Genomic DNA, 22,826 nt, shown 5'->3' with positions numbered 1-22,826 from the left:
ATGATGCAGGAAAATATTTTACTGAAAGAAAAAAATCAACAAAAAATCAACATTTTATATTCTGTAAAAAGTAAGTTACAATAACTGCAAGTCCTCAAGACCCAGGGATGCCAACCTTCCAGTTTCACTTATAATCCCAGAATGAAGAATCCCAGAACTTCAGAGTTCTGAAGGACCACAGAGGTCATCTAATTCAACTTATACTAGAACAGGAATACCTTGCCAGCATTTTTAACACTATTATCCAGGCTTCACTTAAGGACTTCTAGATCTAAGAAACCATTTCCTCCTAAAGTAATCCATGTCACTTTTGAACAGATCTAATCATTAGATATTTTTCTCTTATGCTGAGCAAAAATCTGCCTTTCCACAGTTCCCACCTATTGCTCTGGTACTAAGCAGAACAAAACAAATCCCTTTTTTCATGGGAATGCCCTTTAAATGCTTGAAGAAAGTGATAATATTCCTCAGCCTAATCATCCCCACTTCCTTTAAATAATGTAACGTGCTATCCAATTGTCCCAACATTCTGCCCCCTCATTTTTCAGGATATACTACAAAGATCTTTCCAAATATAGAGGCAAAGAAGGAACCAAAGTCATCCACTGCATCCCAAACCATCATGCCCAATCATCTTGATTTTATTTTGACCCTGGACTTTGATGACTTTTGAGTGACAGAGTGAGGTTGATGACTTTGCCCAGCCTCACTTGAATCTAACCCATATACAAAAGATATCACCCCAAGATATCATTGGTCCTTTTCAAAAACTGAGGATGAAACTCACATACACATACATATCCCTCCAGTTGTAGATATGCCTATAATCTCCGCTACTGCAGGATGCTGATGTTGATGGATTGCATGAGTTTGGGGATTTTGAGCTGTAGTAAGGATAAAACCAGACAAGTGCTCATATTAAGTGCAGTGACAATGTGCTAAATCCTTGAGAACTAAAACCACCACATCGCCTAAGGAAGGGCAGACCAAGCTTTTATACCAATTGGAATTGGGATTAAGCCCAAGTGTCAAAGAGAGACCCAATCTCAAAAAAAAAAAAAAGTGACATCCTAAACTGTTTATATTACTTCCAAATGTAGTCTGACTAAGTAAGGAGTTAGAGAGGGATCGTTAATCTGTCTTGTTCTAGAGACTATGTCTGTCTTAATGGACCCCACTATCTTGTTAGCTTTTTTGGTCTAATAGGTCACATTGTTGACTCATTTTAACATTGCAAGCCATTGAAACTTCCACATTTACTTTACATGACCTATTATCTAGCTATGCTTCCTCCATCCTGCAGCTGTGCAGTTAATTTTTAACACAATCATAAGGCCTTACATTTATCCCTCTTGCGTACTAGAATTAGCCTACTGCTTCAGATAAAGATATTTTTGGATCTTTGTTTTGCTGGGGGGTGGGGAAGCATTTAAAGATTTATTATTCTATAGATTTTCTTTAGAGGAAAAAAATCCAAAGATGATCTTGGAAATTCCTTTCCTACCTTCTCCATTTTTAAAGTATTTTTCACTGAGTTCCTGTAATTGTAATACATTAGAAAATAGTTAAAAATTTAGCTCAATTCAACAAATAGTTATTGAACTACTTTTGTTTAAGGCACTGTGCTGGATGTTGGGGAGACAAAGATAAAAGTGCAAAAAATCAATAGATTGCTTTAGACTTAGCTCCTTTTTGGTATTAACTCCCATCTTAAGGAATCTACTTAAATAGACACATTGGCTCTTTTATTAGTAACCTATGTGTTAATAATATTAAGATTCTAGGATTCCATTTCTTTATTTGTATGTAGAAGTTAGTGTGTTTGTGGCTTTGCCCATATATGTTATGGGCCTGACTAGACATAGCTCACAGAAAGGTACCAATAAATATCTCTAGAGTATCCTCCCACAACTCTTCTCCAAGGGATACTTTGAGTCTTACCAGAAGGAGAAGCAAAAGATTGACACCAGAGACTGGCCATTCTATTCATCTCAGGGAAAAGATGCTAGACTAGGATTATATCTTTTTGTCTCCTCTCCCAAATATTGTTAATCTTGGGAAAAGAAGTTCTAGGTCCTGATTGCTACTCTTTTTTGAAGGTGTGTCCCAAGCTATTTATTCAAAGCTTCACTCTCTTCCCACCAAAAACCATTGCCACAAAGAAGAATGCAAACAGCAAATAGGGAAAAAAGCCATCTGTCTAAACTGATAGCAAACAGAAATCAGAGATGGTACACAGTTGAAAGCATACCAGACAATGCTCAGAGCAAATGAGTTCTCTCATTGAGGGTGAAGGTAAGGTTCTTAAATGAGAAGGTGGAAAGAAGAGGAACTGTGGGAGGCTCAAAGAGGGATGAAAAGGTCTGGAATAGTTGCTATTGTAAATAGATTAGTGAGTTGATTATGTTATTCTAAAGACAATGCCATCAGAAAAATATTATACATGAACAAGAGAACATAGAGGACCTCATCTTTTATGAGGAATTTCTCTTTCACTTGGCTTCTGCACAGGTAATCCTTTATGACAGTTATGAATGAGAATCTTCTATAATGGTTACGACACCAGGCTGATTAGATTACTAAACTTTCTATTATATAATCTCAACAGATCACTCATTATAATAATTATTCCAAATTTTTTCATCCCTCCTCAAGCCTCCTGTAGCTTACTTTCTATCCACTTTCTCATTTCAGCACCTTACCTAATATTTTACTTTAAAAAAAGTGAGTCTACTTGCCAAGTGCTTTGTCTCCTCTCCCTCCTATCTTTGGAATCTTTTTACATTCCACTCCTGTCTCTGTGCTAGGTGTTCTAATTAGACTGGCCTACATGATTCTCCATCTCTCACCTCTGAGACTTTGTACTTGCAAATTGAGATTTGCAATTGATATTGCAAAGTTGAAGAATGGTGGTACCTTCCATTGTAAATTAATCAGAACAGGAAAGAGGTGAAGGGGAGAGGATAGATCAGTCAGTCAGTCAGGAGGCATTTATTATGTAGATTGTGGGATATTCCAAAGGACTAACATGTCTAGTATGAGAGCTTGCTCTCTCACTCAACTCTCACCTGTGGCCCCAAGAAACTATAGCATGCCCAGTGGCCACATTCTAGCAAACCATATTAGCAGATGGGCTAAACGGGATCAAGGGTAACCAATAGGCCTCAAACCCACTTGATGAGTTAGGGGAATATCTTTGCCAAGCATGTAAAAATTTCTCCCAAGACAATGGGTGGATGAGAACAGTTTGTCCCAATAACTAGGAAGGCTGCAGAAACATGTGCTATGAAGCACTTAGAGCTTCCTCAGACTTAAATCCTCCACAACCTGGGTAATCACTAGTCATCCTGACTTCTGTCTTGCAGTTGGACTTAGTTGACTTTGGAAGAGGGAATGAAGTTGACAACTTTGTGCAACTGTGCCTCACTAAAATCCAGTTCACCTAGAAATCAAGACATCACCCTGTAATGCAGTTGGTTTCTTTGAAAATAAAGAATGAACAGTTGTCTAGCTATCATCCTATAGTTATCCTCTCTTTTGTAGTTAAGTTCCTTGAGAAGACTATCTATAATAGATAACTTCCTTATGTGCCACCATTGTGCCTTCTGACCTCATCATTCAACTAAAACAATTCTACTCAAAATTACTAAAAATCTCAATTGCCAAATCTAATAGACCTTTTCTCAATACTCATCATTCTTGACCTCTGAGACTTCTGATACTCTTGATCACCCTTGTCTCCACAATACACATTTTCCCCTAGATAGACAGGGTAAGTCCTCTCTCCTGGTTCTCCTCCTATCTATCTGATAACTTTTTCTCTGTCTCCTGTGCTGGATCTTCATTCCGGTCATGCCTTATAAGCCACAGATAATCCCCAAGTCTCTATCCTGGGCCCTCTTCTCTTTTATATTATTTTATTTGATGATTTCATCAACTTCTATAAATTCAATTATCACCTCTCTGCTGGTGGTTCTCAAATCTACTTATATTCTACTTCAACCTCTCTCTACTGACTTTCAGATTTATATTCAAAGTGCCTATTGTGTATTTTGAACTGAATGTCCCATAGATATCTTAAACTCAACAGGTCCAAAATTTGAACCCATTATTCTTTCCTGAAACCTTCCCTTCTTCCTAACTTCTTGCTGTCAAGAGCAACACCATCTTCCCCAGCCACAGGGGCTCCCAACCTAGGTTTTCTCTTCAACTCTTCACTCATACTCACCACACACATCTTGGTGACAAGAGCTTATAGACTTTATTTTGATAACATCTTTCATATATACTCTTTTCCATCCTTTGATACCACCATCATTCTACTGCAGGCCTTCATCACCTCATGCCTAGAATATCTCAATAGCCTTCTGGTTGGTTTCTCTGCTGTAAGTCTTTCTGCATTCTTGTCCATCCTCTCCTCAGCAGCCAAAATGATTGGTTCCTAAAGTATAAATCTGGTCACATCACACCTCCCCCAACCATTCTAAAAACAAACCCCAGGAGCTCTCTATCTCCTCTAGGATCAAATATAAAATCCTTTTTTGACATTCAAAGCACTTTATACTCTGCTGCTTCCCCACCTTACCAGTCTTCTTATACTATGCAATGACACTGGCTTCCTTGCTGTTCTTCACACAAGACACTTCACCACCAGATTCCAAGCATTTTCACACATGGTTCTCCATACCTGGAATTCTCCCTCCTTTCCTTGATCTGTTGACCTGAACAACTTCCTTCAAATCCCACTGAAAATCTTATCTTTTATAAGAAGTCTTTCATAATCCCCCTTCATTATAACATATTACATCCATCGATTATCTCTGATATGCCTTGTTTATAACATGCTTGTTGAAAGTTGTTTGCATGTTGGCTCCTCTATTGGCCTAAGAGTTCCTAGAGAGAATGGGCTATGATTTTTGCCTTTGTATTGCTAGCACTTAGCCTGGGCCCTAGTACATATATGGTGCTTAATAAATGCTTATTGACTAAATGACTATCACAAATACTGTTAATGAATGTAAGTATCCTTGTCTGGATCTCAGTAATAAGAGAATCATTGAATAAAGTTATCTCTATGTTTTCATTTGTAATTGTGACAGGACCTATAGAAGAGGAGAGGAGGATATGAATAAAAAGTTATAAAACCCTTCCCACCCCATCTTTATGGGGCTACTTATTGACTCTATCATTCATTTCTCTGCCTCTTTCTTACCTTTGTTCTCTGGTTGACACTATTCTATATTTTCTCTTTCTTCTCTCTTCCTCAGTCTTGTTCTCTAAAATCTTTTTTTCCTTTTCAATCTTTGATTCTTAATACATTAGGAATATTATTAACAGGTAGCCTAATTTCATTCTTTTTAGTGTTTTGTCCCTTATAATTCATGTAAATGATGATTTAGTATAGCAGTCACTGATCAAGAAAATGGGTGTGTAAAATGAGCTGGATGATTGGACACCAGGGAAATCAGACAGAACTGATTCACAACATAATGTTAAAGCAAGAAGTCTGTGGAGAATTAAGCTAGGAAGGTGGTCCTAGAATTAAGCAACCATGTGTTCAAAGGGAAAGGCCCAGCGAGATCAATAAATGAACTAGCTTACATTTCTATAACATTTTGTTGCAAAATGCATCTATGTACATTATTTCATCAGATCCTCACCGCAGTCCTATGAGGAAACTGAGACTCAGAATCACAGAGGTTCTAGCTGTATCATATACTATCTAAATAATATTTAAATTTTTTATTTATTTGATTGTTATATTATAGTTCCCATGAATCTCTCTCCCTCCTTCGCCTCCAAGTCCTAAAGAAGGCATAATTTGACAAAAAGATATATGTATATAGAAAACTATGTCTTACTTGTTTCTAATTGTCACTTCTTTCTCATTTCATTTCATTTCTCAAACAATATTTCTGTTGCTGCATATAATGTTCTTTTGATTCTGCTCATTTCACTCTTCATAATTCCATGTAGGTCTTTCCATGTTTTTTAATTAACCTACTCATCATGTCTTATAGCACAATAGTGTTACATCACAATCATATGCCACATTTTGTTTAGCTATTCCCTAACAATGGGCATTCCCTCAATTCCCAGTTCTTTGCCACCAAAAATACTATCTATATAGCACTGGGCAGAAAACTTAATTCTCTGGGCCTCATTGTCCTCATATGTATGATGAAGGAGTTGACCTAGATTATCTCTAAAGTCTTGTCCAACTCCAAAAATGTTTTGGCCTCAGTGGCATACCAGAGGTCACAATGCCTGTAAGTGATGGATCAGGGAGAAGAATCTATTTTTAAAACAAAATTTAAATTAAAAAAGAACCTGTTTAAAGTTTTTTACAACCTACTATAACCTTTCTTTCCAAGCTTATAAATTATTGTCCTTCATATACTTTATGATCTAGTGAAATTAGCATTCTTTTTACACATAAATTTTCAAAGTTATATGATTCATGTTTTTTCTCTCCCCTCTTTTTCCCACCTCCCAGAGATGACAAGCAATTCCACTGGGTTATATATGTATTATCACTCAAAACCTATTTTCATATTATTCATTTTTGTAAGAGAATAATTTTTGAAACCAAAACCCCAAATCATATACCCAAATAAACAAGTGATAAATCAAGTTTTCATCTGCATGAAATTAGCATTCTTGCTGTTCCTCAAGCACAGATAGTCTACCATTCCTGAAATAATCTCCCTCTTGACTTCTACTTTTTAGACTCCTTAGTTTCCTTCAAAGTTCAGTTCTAATGCTATAGCCTTCTTAATGACTTTTTAAAATTCTCTAATTAAAGCTGAGAATGCCTACTCCCTCTAATTACCTTGTATTTATTTTGTAGATGTTTATGTATATATTGTTGTTGTTTAGCCATTGCAATTGTATCTGAATCTTTTTCATGGCAGAGATGCTGGAGTGCTTTGTCATTTCCTTATCCAGCTCATTTTATTGATGAGGAAACTGAGGCAAACAGAGTCAAGTGACTTGCCCAGAGTCACACAGCTATTAAGTGTCTGAGGCCATATTTGAACTGAGGAAGATGTATCTTCCTGGCTCCAGGTCTAGCATTCTATCCACTGTACTACCTAGCTGCCCCTATGTGTATATAGCTAGATAGAATATATACAGATAGAATGTAAAGAGTCCATTTCAGAAGAGAACATCAGGAGTGCTCTGAGCAATATAGCCTTATGCCTCCTTGGGCACCTTCTCCAAAATATCTTTGATATCCTTTTCAATTTTGATGGTTTCAAATCACTTGTTATACCTCTTCACTGGCACACCATCGGGACCCACAAGGAGCTTCTCAAAGTTCCAAGAGATCAAGGACTCTTTCTCTTTTGATCTTGTATCTCAAGCACCTAGCAAAGTTCCTGTCACAGAGGAGACTGATAAATGGGTGCTGACAGATTGACTGATTCTGAGTCTTCATAGATGGTCCTTCATTCATTAACTAAAAAACTCTCCTCAAATGCAAGGTTTCACTCACTAACTGTAGTTGTGACCACCTTATTCCAACTTCCCCTCTTAGAAACATGAAAGCAAAAAAAGGGGCATTCATATATTAGGTAAATATAAACTCTCCCTTGTCAACAGCCCACTGTTTTTGATGGCTTGGGTTATTTTCTCATGCCATTTACACTATTTGCCAAGCTAGTTTGGCCATGCGACCCTTTGAAGCTTAAAATTCATTTCTTCTTAATATGTTTCCTTTTATTTTGTTAAATATTTCCCAATTATATGTAAATTTCTTTTGACATTTCTTTTTTTAATTTGGAATTCCAAATTCTCTCCTCCTTACTTCTTTCCTATCCTTGAGAGAGTAAGCAATTTTATTTTAGTTATACATGTGAAGTCATGCAAAACATTTCTATGTTAAAGCTTAAAATTTATTTAACATAACATAACATTTTGGTTATATATATATATAGTTTTTTTTTCTTTTTTGATTGGCTACCACTTCCCCCTGTTCCATCCCTCCCCCAGTATGAAGGAGGTCAGAGGAACTGTGGACAAAAATAAATTGAACATATCTTCACACTGAAAAGTAGCAACGATACTAAATATGTACACATGATTTCATGTTCAATATTTGAAAGAGGCAAATATTGCTGGCCTTGATTTTTTTTCTCAAGGAAATCCATGATCTTATCATGTTGAAGACACAAGGCTCTGTGTAAGGGCATTGAGAAGAAACTGCTTTACAATCTAAAGCATATTTTCTAAAAAAATAATGCTATCTTATAGGAGCTATGCCAAATCACACAGTAGTGAGCAGAGATCTTGCTAACTTCTATTCGAAATTCTCCTCCCTCAAATTCTTCTTACTCAATCCTCATTTAATAAATGCTTGTTGAATATTGGGCATTGTTCCTGAATTCCAGGCTCTCTAGCCCACGCCAGCCCAGATACCAAAAGTCTTAATTAAAATCTAAAGAATCTCATCTAATTGACCTAGTAAAAGTGATAATAAAGAAAGCACGGCTTTCTTACGTGCCTTCCTTTTACTCAAGCCATTAATCAAAGGACTAGGAACATTATTACTATACTTAGCATGTAGTAAGAAGTGCTTTTTTACCCTTCATTCACAGGGAGATGGTAAAGACGACTCTTACTTAAATATAATAAAGGCAAGCTTCTGACACATGCCAGATGATTTTAAGATCAAAACTAAAATAATATAACTTTGAAGACTTCTCACAGATTAAATAAAGGCCCAGAAGGGGACAAGGACATATCTTAAAAGAGTAAAGAATTTAAATAAAAGTAGAGTTTGGGATGGAGAAAAATAAGGAAAATACTTTTTTGCTTCACATATATAGGAGTTTGTGTATGGAAATTTAAAAAGAAATGCTAGATTAATAATCCTTATAATGGGGAGATGGGGGTAAGGAAAAGTGGGAAAATTACCAATAACAGAAATGGGGACCACAAAAAAATCTCATCGTTTTAGACTTCTTAAACTAAGAAAGTAAGACTTGGCAAAATTGCCGGGGTTGTGGAATTGTGAACACAGTCATGTTCCCCCAGAATGCTACTGACTAACTCTGAATAGAACTAACTTGAGGTGACTTGAAAAGTTTCTGTGCCTTGAAAATAAAAAAGACTAATCTGCTGTTCAGTCCAAAATATTTCATATACCTTTTCCCAGACAGCAATATAAAGGGAGAAAGAGAGGAGAAATTCTATTGCTGTCTCCAAGATATGATGAGATAGGAATATGAAGCTCACATGGAATTTAGAGAACTACAGGAAGATTTTCATGAACTAGTGAGGGTAAAATAAGTAGATCCAAAAGAATGTACATGATTACTCCTATACTGTGAATGAAAAGATCCCTAAAAAGAAGCTGAGCTCTAAATAAATGAAAAACAAATACTGTTTCCAGAGAACATTTACTAAATTCTATATCCATCTTCTCAGCAAAAGAAAGTGAAGAACTGAGAAGAGTAGGTGTTTGAAGGGGTCAGTGGTTAAGGTAAAGAAGGGCCAAGTTCTGAAATTATTGAGGAGGGATGATTAATTGAGAGGTCTATAGGGGATAGCAGCAAAGAACTAGAAGGTACTCCAGATAAGTATGATAAAGCAACATGTAGAATTTCATATATAAAATCTTGTTTAGATTCATATAGAATGCTCTGCCATCTGTATGGAAATAATCTCTTTGTATTTAAATTTAGAACAAATTTCTATTTCCAAAATTTAAAAAAAAAATCAAAAGAAAGGAAGTGCTTGTCAAGTGATGGTGTAAGAGGGAGGATTTGGAACTTACTGAGGAGCAGAATTCTATTGGCTCCAGATGTGTATCACGTGTGCATAAAAGAAGGAAAGCCAAGAGATATGGAATCTATAGAAGAAAATAGAATTTCAGTGAGAACCAGAAAAGAGTGAAGGTGAGAGGAAGAGATCTAGGAATATAAATTTGAAAGATACATTGTGGTCCTCTAGTCCAACCCTCTTATTTTATAGATGGAGAAACAGGCTCAGAGAGTAAAAGTAACTCACCAAAAGTCATACAGGTAACAGAATCATGATTCATGTTAAAGATCTCTAAGGCTGGGATTCTTAACCTGAGGTCTATGAAACTGTTGGATTTTTGTTTGTTTGTTTGTTTGTTTTAAGATTTTGATAACTGTGTCAATATAATTGTTTTGTTTTTCAATTCTACATGTATTTTGTGTATTTAAGATAATTCATAGACTTCAACGAATTGCTAACGGGACCTATGATACAAAAAAGGCTAAGAACCCTTGCTCTGTAGGAAACAAGGCCAATAGTATGGCTTTAGAGGCCTAAAAAATAATTTAGAATGCCTAGAACCTTTATCAAGGACTTATTTCCGGGTTACCTCAACCCACAGTTATCTGTGAAAACAGTTGGTTTATAGCAGGTTCAGAGGACTGCTAGAACATAAACCACAGTGATCCATAGGCTTGCTTTTAATCTGTCAGAAAGGGAGCAGAAAAGGATGAAGGTGTGTGAGGTGGGAAATTTGTGTTCACTAACAATCATGATCCCAAGATGTTATAATGTAGAGATCTCCCCTAAGGTACTGATGAAGAGAGATAAAGACTGCAGACAGGAACTAGGGTCTAGGAATGAGGATGATTTAAATAGACAACCAGTCTATAAACATTGATTAAGAGATGGGCAACTAGGTGGTACAAATGATAGAGTGCTGAGTCTGGAGTAAGGCTCGTCTTCCTGAGTTCAAATCTGGTCATAGACACTAGCTCTGTGATCCTGGGCAAGTCACTTAACCCTGATTGCCTCAGTTTTCTCGTCTGTCAAATGAGCTGGAGAAGAAAATGGAAAACCACTCGAGGATCTTTGCCAAGTAAACCCAAAACAGTGTCATAAAGAATTGTACACAACTTGAAATTACTAAACAACATATTACATGAGATGACCGAAAGGCAAGTCATAGGCAAGTTTAGAAAAGGCAAAGTAGCACATGGGACCTGATTAGAATAGTGTGCCCCAGAAACAAAGATTAACTAAGAGATGTTGGTGTGAATCAGAGATCAGGCAGCCCCTTAGAACATTAATATGCCCCAGAAATGCAGTCTGACCTGAAGTAGTTAAAACCTATAAAATCAAGACAGAAAGTATTTAAGCCATTCATTGTAAATGCTTGCTGAATTGAATTGGCAACAAGAAAAATTAAGAGAGTGTGTCATCAGCTAAAGATCAATGTTGTTGTTCAGACTTTCTGACTCTATGATCTCATTTGGAGTTTTCTTGGCCAAAATATTATAATGGTTTGTCACTTCCTTCTCCAGCTCATTTTATATCTGCACTACTGGGACAAACAGGGTTAGATGACTTGCCCAGGGTCACACAACTTTTAAGTATCTGAGGATAGATTTAATTCAGTTTTTCATGACTCCAGGCCCAGTACTTTATACACTGCATCACCTAGATAGTACACATGAGAAAAGAATTAGAAAGTGAAACTGAACTGAGTTGATTGTAAAAATTTTGTCACCATGTTGAAACATATTGACCCCATGCTGAATTTGACAAGCAGGGTTTTGTACCTTCACATATAGATTATGTCTTGGGTTGCATTTTTTAAAACAAATCAGAAAATTGTAGACTTGGAAGAAACTTTAGCTATCATCTAGTCTAACCTCCATCATTTTTCAGGTGAGATAATTAAGACTCAGAAAGTTAAAGTGATTTTCCCTCAAGAAGTTCATATAACTAGTCAGTGATTAAACTGGGACTAGAACTTAGCTACCCTGACTTTCACTCCCTTTAGTTCCCATTACAATTTGTTTGGAGGCAGTGTGATAGAATGGTGGATTGAGTCACATTTGACATCAGAAAAAAAACAAAGTTCAAATCCCACATCCCATACTTATTAGCATTGTGATGTTGTGCTAGTCATTTAGTCTCTGAGCCTATTTCCCTATCCATAAATTGTGGATAATAAAGCCTGTAGCACTTACTTCAAAGACATAAATATTAAATAAAATGATATATGTTGACATGCTTTACAAATCCCTAAAGAACTACATAAATGTCAGCTATCATACCATTTCCCTCACATTATGAACTTTTTTTGATACCATAAATTGATAAATAAAATTGAATTATGGTGGAATAAATATATAAGAAAGAAGTAAAGAATTGAGGTCTTAAATTCAAGGATATGGTTTTGGAAAAGAAGCTCTGGAGAGATCAGAGAGTGGCACTAGGAAATCTACTGAGGACAGAATGTTGGGTGCTCATTTTGGAGGGGAGTAAAGCTGATTTCAGCACAGAATTGACAAGTACTTTGCATCTTATAAGGCAACCTCCTGAGCCACTTAAAAAAACATTTATTCATTTACTAAAATTCATAGGTTTCTCCCACCATTACTCATATGTATGTGTGTATACATATATATATATATATACATATATATGTATATATATATATATCAGTTCTTTCACTAGAGGTGGATATGCACAAGACATTCTTCAAACAATATTTCTTTTGCTGTATATAATGTTTTCCTGGTTCTGCTCATTTCGCTTTCATGTATATCTTTCCATTTTTAAAAAATATTAACCTGCTTGTTGTTTCTTACAGTGCAGTAGTATTCTTTCCCAATCATATGCCATAGCTTGTTCAGCCATTTCCCAATTGATGGGCATCTTGTCAGTTTCCAGAAGTGGCTCAGTTCTTTGTGATAGCAAGGAACTGAGCTACTTTTAAGGAAAATTATTTGACTGGAAATATGTAGGCCACTAGCCAAAAAGAAGTGGTTCTTTCCTGGAGCAAAATAGTACATTAGTGCCATGTGAAGAAAAAATGTGGGTTGAGGCTGGAGGCAAAGTTTTTTATCCTCTCGCATTTAAGAGAGAATATTACTTTCTTATTCCTGGATCAGAGAAATTAATTATCTTCCAAAAATATCTTTTAAAAGGAGAATATTTGGGGGGAAAACTTTGGAACTGTTGATGCTAATACTCATAATTTATTGAATATGGATCATAAATTCTTAGGCTTAGATGTGTGTCTGTCTGCCCATGTCTTTGTGTGTATTTTGTGGCTTGCAATTGGCTAGTACTGTAGGATATAAATTTTATACCTCAGTTTATTTTGGGAGAAATAGTTAAAGATGCTAAACAAAGGGCAATTTAAACATTTTCCCTTTTAGACCAAGGACAAGCTTTGGAAAGATCAATCAATAATGACTGATTTCAAATACCAGAGGCTTACAAAGCACAGCCATTTACAAGCTGTTTAATATTTGAAAACATGTGCTGTATTGTCCATATTGTCTAACCCAAAAAACAAAGATCAGACTCCCTTTAAGCCTACCTCTTGGAAATTACTTCCTTGGTCTAGAGGTAAAGGGGAATGAGGAAAGCAGTTCTTTCTCTCCCCAGGGCTTCTCTGTGAATGATTATACTCATCACCTTCATCTCCTACATCCTGTTCATTTTACACAGAGCATCTATCACGTGCCATCCCTGAGCATTCAGAACAGGTCCCGAGAGTCTCATTGTGTCACATTTTAGTGCATGACTCAGACACTTAGAAAAAGTGTTGAAGGTCATCATCAATTCTCTCTCTGGGGAGAGTTATGGGCACAGCTCCAAGAGAAAATACCAGAGGGGACTTCCTCTGCTCTCTGTGCTGGGGAAATGTGTGTTCCCTAATGCCTAGGGAAGAACTGCCTTCAATAATAAATGCTGGTTGAATTGAATTGAACAGAATATTACTTCCAGTATTGTATGGCTGCACTATTAATAAAATCCACAAGGGAGAAGTGAGGTCTGGTTGTTCATGGAAGCTTTAATGCACTAATAATGTATCTCTGGGTGTAGAGCTGTAACAATTGCCCATCATCCTGTAATCGCGAGCTCTTCTCAATCGCATTCAAATCTTCCTGAGAGAGTAACCCTTCCCCAATAGCCCCCACCCCCACCCCGCCATAACTGTACTCCAATCTTTCCTTCTTTCCCTTCTGCAATTAAGTATACCATTCACCTGGGATCTGTGACCGATATTTCACTTCGATTTTTTAATTAGAATTTTGAAACTGATTTGTTTCTCCATCTCCTTCCTACTTCTTCTACCCCCATCCCTGGCTGCATGGGTAGTAAATCCCAGCCTACTATTCCCCTATTCCCTATCATTAAGGAATACTTCAAATAATATACCTCATTCTATACTGTCATCTCCCTGAAGTACAACTCTACCTTTCTCTAATCTTTGACTCTATCTGCTACTCCCCATTCCATTGTGTTACCAAACTTCCCATCATCCTTGAACTCACCCAACTTTGTGATAAAAGCACTCCTTCCTTATTATCATCCCCAGAGCCAGCTGTTTTCTCTTCTCATGGTCCCATATTCAAAGTATCAAGAAGAACAGTCAGCAGGCTCCATTGTATATGTTGTTGTCCCCATAAGAAGGTAGTAACCATTTTGGTTTAGCATGTGTGGAGAGAGAGAAAGCTGACCTTAGGGTTAGGAAGACCAGGCGTCCAGTTCTGCTTCTGGCTGGCTACAGTGTCCTGGACAAGTCATTTAATCTCTCAGTGACCCAGGTGGCCCATTCTAAGGCAATAAGTTATAGAGAAGGTGCTGATCTGAATTAGCAAAGGGATTTCTTTGCTAGAATGCTACCTACAAGAAGGAAATTGTGAGGGGAGGAGAGAGAAGGGAGGAAGGGAGGGGGTTACCTGGGAATTTTAATATAACAAATAAATTTTAAAAAGAAAAGAAACATAATCTTTCCTTCAAAAAGTGGGAGAAGGTCAGCTAATTGTCTTAGTGGATAGAGACTCAAGCCTTGAGATGGGAAGTCCTAAGTTCAAATTTGACCTCAGATACTTCCTAGTAATCTTCAATGCATAACACAGAAGTACTTAACAAATGCCTGTTGTTCATTGATTGGTTGCCACTTTTAGATCTTTGATATTCTAATTCTATATCTATAATCAATCAAAACCTCTCTTCCTTCAAAGTTCTTACCATCTAATTATCTCATGCTGTTTAAATCTTTGTTGATGCCACAATTCCATGTTTGTCATTAACTACACCTTTTAGCTGGTATCTCCTTTGATCATAGTCTCCTATCTTTCCACTTCTCCTACTATCTTCTTCTCAATTTGTTTTTTACCTTCATAATGACCATAACTCTCTTTTAAAATATATCCCTTCTGTTTTACCTTCACTTCCTTCCCTTCACAGTATTGATCCATAGTCTGCTAGTAACAAGATATGGTCCATCCCCAAATCACTTGATTTCTTTTTTTTTTTTTTTTAACCCTTGTACTTCGGTGTATTGTCTCATAGGTGGAAGATTGGTAAGGGTGGGCAATGGGGGTCAAGTGACTTGCCCAGGGTCACACAGCTGGGAAGTGTCTGAGGCCGGGTTTGAACCTAGGACCTCCTGTCTCTAGGCCTGACTCTCACTCCACTGAGCTACCCAGCTGCCCCCATCACTTGATTTCTTGTCTTTCTGCTGTCAACACCCTAAAGTCCCTAAGATTAGATTGCTTCCATTTTAGTGCAAAAAACCAACCTCCTTTAGTTGTTGTTCTATATCTCTCTTTTTTTAACATTCTTTTTTCCCCCTCAATTACATTTAGCCTTCAGGCTTTTTTTAAGTTTGAGTCATATTCTCACCTCTCTCCCTTTTCTCCTCCCTGAGATGGCAAGCAATCTTGACTTAGATTTACATGTGCAATAGTGTAAAATATCTTTCCATATTAGTAATTTCATGAAAGAGAATTAGAACAAACAAAAGTGAAGAAATAATGTGAAATAGAATCTGTCTCAGTCTGGATGAAGACTCCATCAGTTCTTTTTCTGAAAGTAGATGGCATTTTTCATCATAGATCCTTGAAGATTTTCTTGATTCATTGTATTGCTGAGAATATGTGTCATTCATAAATGTTCATCATATAATATTGCTGTTAACTGTGTATAGCGTTATCCTACTTCTGCTTTCCTCAATTTGCATCAGTTCCTTAGGTCTTTCCAAAATTTTCCAAAATTGTTCTGATCATTATTTCTTATAGCGCAGTAGTATTCTGCTACAATCATATTACACTTGTTCAGCCATTCCCTAATTGATAGGCATCCCCTCATTTTTTCAATACTTTCCCACCACAAAAAGAGCTGCTAGAAATATTTTTGTACAAACAGCTCCTTTTCCCTCCTTCTTCTTCATTTCACTGTCAAACTTATAGAAAGAATAGTTTATGATTGCTGCCTTCATTAACTGCATTGTTAACTACTCACTCTTCAGACTCCTATAGTCGGACTTCTATATCTATCACTCTTTTCAAATTGCTCTTTCCAAGGTCACCAAATATCTCTTAATTAACAAATCCAATATTTTTTCTTGGTCACCATATTCCTTGACCTCTCTTTAATATTTAACACCATTATTGATTTTTTTCTTCTTAATGCTCTCTTTTCCTTTAGCTTCCAAGACATTGTTATCCTTGGTTTTCTTTCTCCTTGTCTATTCCACATGTCTCTTTATTGATTCATCTTCCTCCTCCTGTTCCTGAAGGACTAGTGTCACCTAAGACTTTGTCATGAGCCCTCTTGTCTTGTGTCTCTGCCCTGCTCTCCCTTAGTTACCTCATTTACTTCCATAGCTTTCATTATCATATTTATCTAAATGGCTTCCAAAACCATGTGTGTGTGGTTCAGCTTTCATTTTGAAGAGGACCAATAACATCACTGGGTGATATCTTGCCACGTGCAAATTGGATTTAAGTAAGGCAGAGTTGCACAAAATTATCAGCCTCAATCTCTCTTCCAGAGTTATTGAAGTCCAGTGACTTATTTCAGAATCAAAGTTCTTCCTTGAATTCTACTCCTACATTTCTATCTGCCTACTGCTTTTGGACATTGTCTTCTAAATGTCCCAAAACTAATTCATTATCTTCTCTCCAAAACATGTATCTTCTCTCAACTTCTCCTTTACTTTTAATGGCCCCACTATCCCTGAATTAATCTAAATTAAGTTCATACTCATCTTTAACTCTTTACTTTCCCTTTGTGTTACAGTAGGAGTGGCTCAGGCCAATCTGGTTGTTTCAATTCAGAAGAGGAATGAAATAAGATACTCATAAATATCTTGAGATTAACAAAAAGAGATTTACTTAAGCATAGGTACAGTATCGATTCATTTAAAGATAGTTTCCCTAACTCTGCATTGGACATTCTGACTGATACACTAATCAAGCCTGAGGACAGAATTTATGACTCATTGGGCTGCTTTTTGCAAGAAAGGTATCAAGAAGCTATGAGAATGTTTTGAGCCTTACTGCTTTAAGCCAATGTATAGATTCTAAGATGGAAGGTATGGGTTAAAAAAAAGACAAAATATTAACTTCTTACCCTGGCTTTTAAGACCCTGCACAATTCAACTTTCATTTGCACAATATTATCTCATAATACCATTCTTCATTTTCTACATTCAAGCTGAAATGTATTACTAAATTTGCCATAAAATCTCTTGGCCTCCATAACTAGGATATATCAAATTCATATCTTTTCTCATTGAAATCTCCTTCTTTCAGGGCTCAGCACAGGTGACATTTCTTCCTTGAAGTATCCTAATTCCCTGTCTGAAAGTGATCTCTCCCTCCCCACATTTTCTTATGGAACCTTCCCAGGATCTCTTCTTTTCAATTATTACACTCTACTTTATATCATGTTCATTTGTGAACAGGCTTTATTCCCCTATTCAGTTGTAAATTTCTCATGAGAAATGACCATTGAAATTATTAACTCTGCATTCTAAGAACCATGGTTTCTTGCAAATGGTAGATATCTTTGTTGAACTCCAATGATTTCACTGGCAGAAAAAAGAAGTCTGGATAAACCAAGTAAAAAAATCTCTATTTTTTCTATTAACTATTTTAAAAAATATATTTTCTATTAAGTTATTTTATTTTATACCTATATGTGCATAGGTGTATATACATATTTATAATACACATATCATATATTCATAAATCCATAAATATATACATATTTATACATATACAGAAGATCATCGAGATCTTCTGTTTTTATATCACCTACATTTACTAATATATTCCTTTCATCCTTCAGCCAGAGAGCTATCTCACATGAAAAATTTATAAAGGGGGAGAAAGGTTAAAAAAATACGTTGTCTTCCTATTTCAAGTCCAGTGTTATTCAGGTCACCTTATTTATCAAAACAAGAGCTCTGACTGCCTTAAGGCAAAGGTATTCTTTCACTACAAGTCCCCCTTCCATCGCCTCAGGAATGCTCAAAAGTACATTATTAACAAAGTACCTTTTGGAATTCTGGCATTTACAACATAATCCATACTGGACACTAGAACAACTAGAAGATCTTTCCCCAAAAGGGCTCTCTTCCCCCTTCATCCCCTCCCTAAGTTGTCCCAAACTCATCTGGACTGCTTGCCCATATGGCTTGGGTAAGATAAGAGTCACCAGCTCCATTCCTTCCAGTGAGACAAAGGACTGCCAGGCCTTCCTTGCCATTTCCTCCTAAGGTCCTCTAGCCTTTACCATCTGTGCTCTGCAGGCCTATGATATTGTAATCTCATCACCCACAGTAACCTCAGGACCCTGAGCTCTACCACAGCACTGTTAAGATTTAAGGTTTTTCAATCTACCCCTGAAGAAGTTTCTTTCATGTGTTGTCTCCCTCAATAAGAGTGGGAGTCCCTTAAAAGCAGGAACGACCCTGCTTTTTTCTATTCCCAGAGGCAGCTGGTTGCCCAGTAGATAGAGCACTTTGAGTTGAAGAATTTGAGGCAAACAGAAGCTAAGTGACTTGCCCAAATTCTTCAGCTATAAAATGGAGATAAATTAGCTCCTATATTACAGGTTGTCATGAAAATCAAATGAGATACTATTTGTGAAAATGCTTAGCATGGTGCCTGGTATATCATAAGTGCTACATAAATAAGCACAATGTTTGGCACAGAGTAAACACTTAAATGTGTGCTCATTCATTCATTCTAGAAAGGGCATCATATTTGGAATTAGTAGACTTTGATTCCTATCTCAGATCTGCTATGTATTGGCTGTTCTGTAAGTCTATGAAAGTTAATTTCACCTCTCCAGGTAACTTTTTTATCTGTAAAATGATAGAGTTCAACTAGGTGATCTCTGAAGTTCTTCCCAGCTTTAGATCCTATAATTAAAGATGAGTGAAGGGATAAGAAAAGATGAATATACTAGATAATGCCAGGGTTTTTTTTATTTCTCTGGGGGGAAAACCATTGGCTTAGCAAAATACATCTTTGCTACTATCAGCATTTATTATCTGCTTTATTCTTTCTTCTCTTAGGGTCCCATGATTCTTTCAGCTACTGGGTAGATGAAAAGTCTCCTGTGGGGCCAGACCAAACCCCGGCTATCAAGCGTCTTGCTAGGATCTCCTTTGTAAAGAAGCTGATGAAGAAATGGTCTGTGACTCAGAACCTGACGTTCAGGGAGCAGTTAGAGGCAGGGATTCGCTACTTTGACCTTCGTGTGTCATCTAAGCCTGGAGACACAGACCGGGAGATCTACTTTATCCACGGTCTTTTTGGCATCAAAGTCTGGGATGGGCTGATGGAAATCGACTCCTTCCTCACACAGCACCCCAAAGAAGTTGTCTTCCTGGATTTCAATCACTTCTATGCCATGGATGATGTCCACCACGAATACCTAATCCAGCGGATCCAGGAGGCATTTGGTACCAAGCTCTTCCCATCTGAGAGAGTGGAGAATGTGACATTAAATACTTTGTGGGAGAAAAAATGTCAGGTGAGTAGAAGACTCTGTGATAGTAAGTTACCTTGGACCAGGTCCTCAGTAAAAATCAGCTATTGCTATTATTATTCACAAGAATTCTCCAAAATCTGAAATAATTTTAGAAAGAAATTTATTTGGTAATTTAGCAGAGGTGAGAGACAGAAGTAGGAGCAGTTTCCTGCCACATCTGTGTAAGGTTATATTATCTAGAGTTCAGACAAGAATAGAAAGACATTTACTCAGTTGGCCTCATGTAGGCCATAGGTAATGTCCTGAGAAAGGCAGTTGGATATGAATATCAATAGATAATTCCTTCTAATTTGAGGAATCTCAATATGAGATTTGGGTGAACCCAAAACAAGACCTGAGCAGACCCCAAACAAGCACGGGGTGGATCCTTACATTTCTTATAGCCACCCAGCTTCCCTAGAACATCTTTGAGGTCAGTCTGATATCTATAGGAAGCTTTTAGGTCAGACTTTTTAGTCATGAAAAGTGAGGATCAAATAATATTAATGAATAAATAAAGCATTTCCCCCCTACTACTTCATACATTTCCAGACATTGCACCAGTTAACCAGCTTTTTAGAGTGTTCCAGGAGGCAGTGAGATGGTTCAGTGGATTGAGAGCCAAGCCTAGAAACAGGAAGTCTTGGGTTCAAATATGTCCTTAGATACTTCCTAGCTTCCTGAGCAAGTCACTTAACCCCCATTGCCTAGCACTTATCGCTTATCTGCCTTGTAACCAATGCACACAATATTGATCTTAAGATGGAAGGTAAATGTGGAGAGAGTGAGAGAGAGAGAGAGAGAGAGAGAGAGAGAGAGACAGAGACAGAGACAGAGACAGAGACAGAGACAGAGACAGAGAATTCCAGCCTTTATGGCTACTCATGTTAAATGTGAAGAGAATGAACATTTATATAGCACATACTATGTGCTTAGACACTGTACAAAACATTTTTATAAATATTATCTTGTTTGATCTTAACAACAACCCTGCAATGTAGATGATATTTTTATCTCCCATTTACAGTTGAGAAAACTGAGGTAAAAAACAGATATTGAGTGACTTGCCAAGAGTCATATTGCTAGTAAGTATCTGAGATAAGGGTTCAATTCAGGTTTTCTTACTCCAGGATTAGCGTTTACTCCACTATACCATCACTGGTTTCTCTCTGCCAGTTCATAGGCCAACCTAAAATACACCTGTTTGATAATAGGTTTGGACGTGATTAGGCTATTGAGTTTAAATGATACACAACCCAGGGTAGGCTGAAGTTGACATAAGGACATTGATAGAATGATGTAATTGAAAACAGTGATATTGAGAGATGTAATTTTCTAGCCTCTCCTCTTCCTTCTTAAATAGAAAACATATGCCAACTGTTGCCCCATTTCTCACAGATGGTTCAATATAAACATCAAAGTAAATAGTCAGAATATAAATATAAAGTCGAGCAGTTTTGAAAAGAAAAATTATAAATGATTCATGATCATTTAAAAAAGTGTCCCTCACTAATAACCATAGGAATAGCATAAAAAATACAAATTAAAATAATTATAAGATTCTACCTCATTTCAATCAAATTGTGAAAAAAATATTAAAGAAATGAAACTCAATACTGACAGGGTTGTGGATTCACTCATTCACTGCTAGAGATTTATAGATAGAATTTTTTTGGCAAGCAATATGGCAATGCATAATAGAAACTGGAAAAACAGTCACACCCTTTAACCTAATAATTCTATTATTGAGAACATGTCCTAATAGTGTGATGAGCAGCAAATATATAAAAAAGAAATAGCTATCTGCTCAAAACTTTTCATACTAGCATTATTTATAATTGAAAAAATGTATAGGCCAGCATAAAATAGACATGTTTGCCTAAAAGACATGTTTAGGATATTGGACATACCTGATAGGCACCTAGAGTAGCTTTAGAGATTCCCTTGGACTCTAAATTATGAGAAAGACAAAGGTGAACAAATCCTAAAACAGATGTTGCTATACTAACCTATCTGGAATTCCAAATAAATATGAGCAGCATAGGCATCAACTGCTATAGGTGTCCTCTCACCTCCCTGATGAGTATTTTCTGCCTCCCAACTTGTGCTGATGAGCATTCTCCTCATCACTGCCCCACTGCCATACATACAACTCAAAAACTACCTTACGTCTCAATCTCAACATCTGCTAGATGTCAAATAATCTTTACCAGGGTAGTATTAACAGATAAGGGCTGACTCTGTTGGCCATTCATTTCTATTAAACCCCTACCTTCTGACTTAGAAGCAATACTGAGAATTGGTTCCAAGATGGAAAACCAGTAAGAGCTAGGTAACGACTTGCTCAGGTCATACAACTAGCAAATGTCTGGCCAGATTCGAGCCCAGGTGCTCCCCTCTCCAAGCCTAACTCTCTATCCACTGAGCCATCTAGCTGCCACCCATTCATATTTTTAAAGTACTCTTTATATACTCTTTGGCAGGGATGGAAATATAGGAAATATTGGAATGAGGAATGGAGGAAGGAACAAAGAAGAAAAACCCATTCTATAGAAATCTATGACGAGGAAAATATAATAATTACTAATATTTGTACAGAGCAGCTAGATGGCACAGAACATAGAATGTGGGGTATAAAGCCATCTTCCTGAATTCAAATCTGACTTCAGACACTAACTAGCTGTGTGATCCTGGGTAGGTCACTTCTATTTATCTCAGTTTCCTCATCTGTAAAATGAATTGGAGAAGGAAATGACCACTCTCGAATCTTTTTCAAGAAAATCCTAAATGGCCCCACAAAGTCAGACACGACTAAAAGCAACTGAATAACATTTGTATAAACTTATAAAATGTACATATACATTTATATATTTATATATCGTTACAAAATATATAAGCATATAACATATAATATATAAATACATTATATAGTTATAAATATATAAACTTTGAAAGTTTATAAAGCTTTATATATATATCATTTAATATTTTTTATTAGATCTTCACAAAACTACGTGAAATGCTAGTATGAGCCCCACTTT

The 22,826-nt window shown here is 36.7% G+C and overlaps 1 protein-coding gene across 1 annotated transcript in view; it reads left to right on the top strand.

Moving 5' to 3' along the window:
* The window catches only part of PLCXD2 (phosphatidylinositol specific phospholipase C X domain containing 2), a 92,764-nt gene that overhangs the window by 48,316 nt on the left and 21,622 nt on the right, over positions 1–22,826 (top strand). The window contains exon 2 of the mRNA XM_044666788.1: positions 19,328–19,788. Coding sequence (XP_044522723.1) covers positions 19,328–19,788 — 461 coding nt within the window. The remainder of the gene's footprint in view (positions 1–19,327; positions 19,789–22,826) is intronic.

Source organism: Gracilinanus agilis, chromosome 3 (assembly GCF_016433145.1).
Source record: "Gracilinanus agilis isolate LMUSP501 chromosome 3, AgileGrace, whole genome shotgun sequence".
In the NCBI taxonomy this organism is placed as follows: Eukaryota; Metazoa; Chordata; class Mammalia; order Didelphimorphia; family Didelphidae; genus Gracilinanus; species Gracilinanus agilis.
Note: the sequence above shows the minus strand (reverse complement) of the source record. Positions and strands in the feature narration are given on the sequence as shown.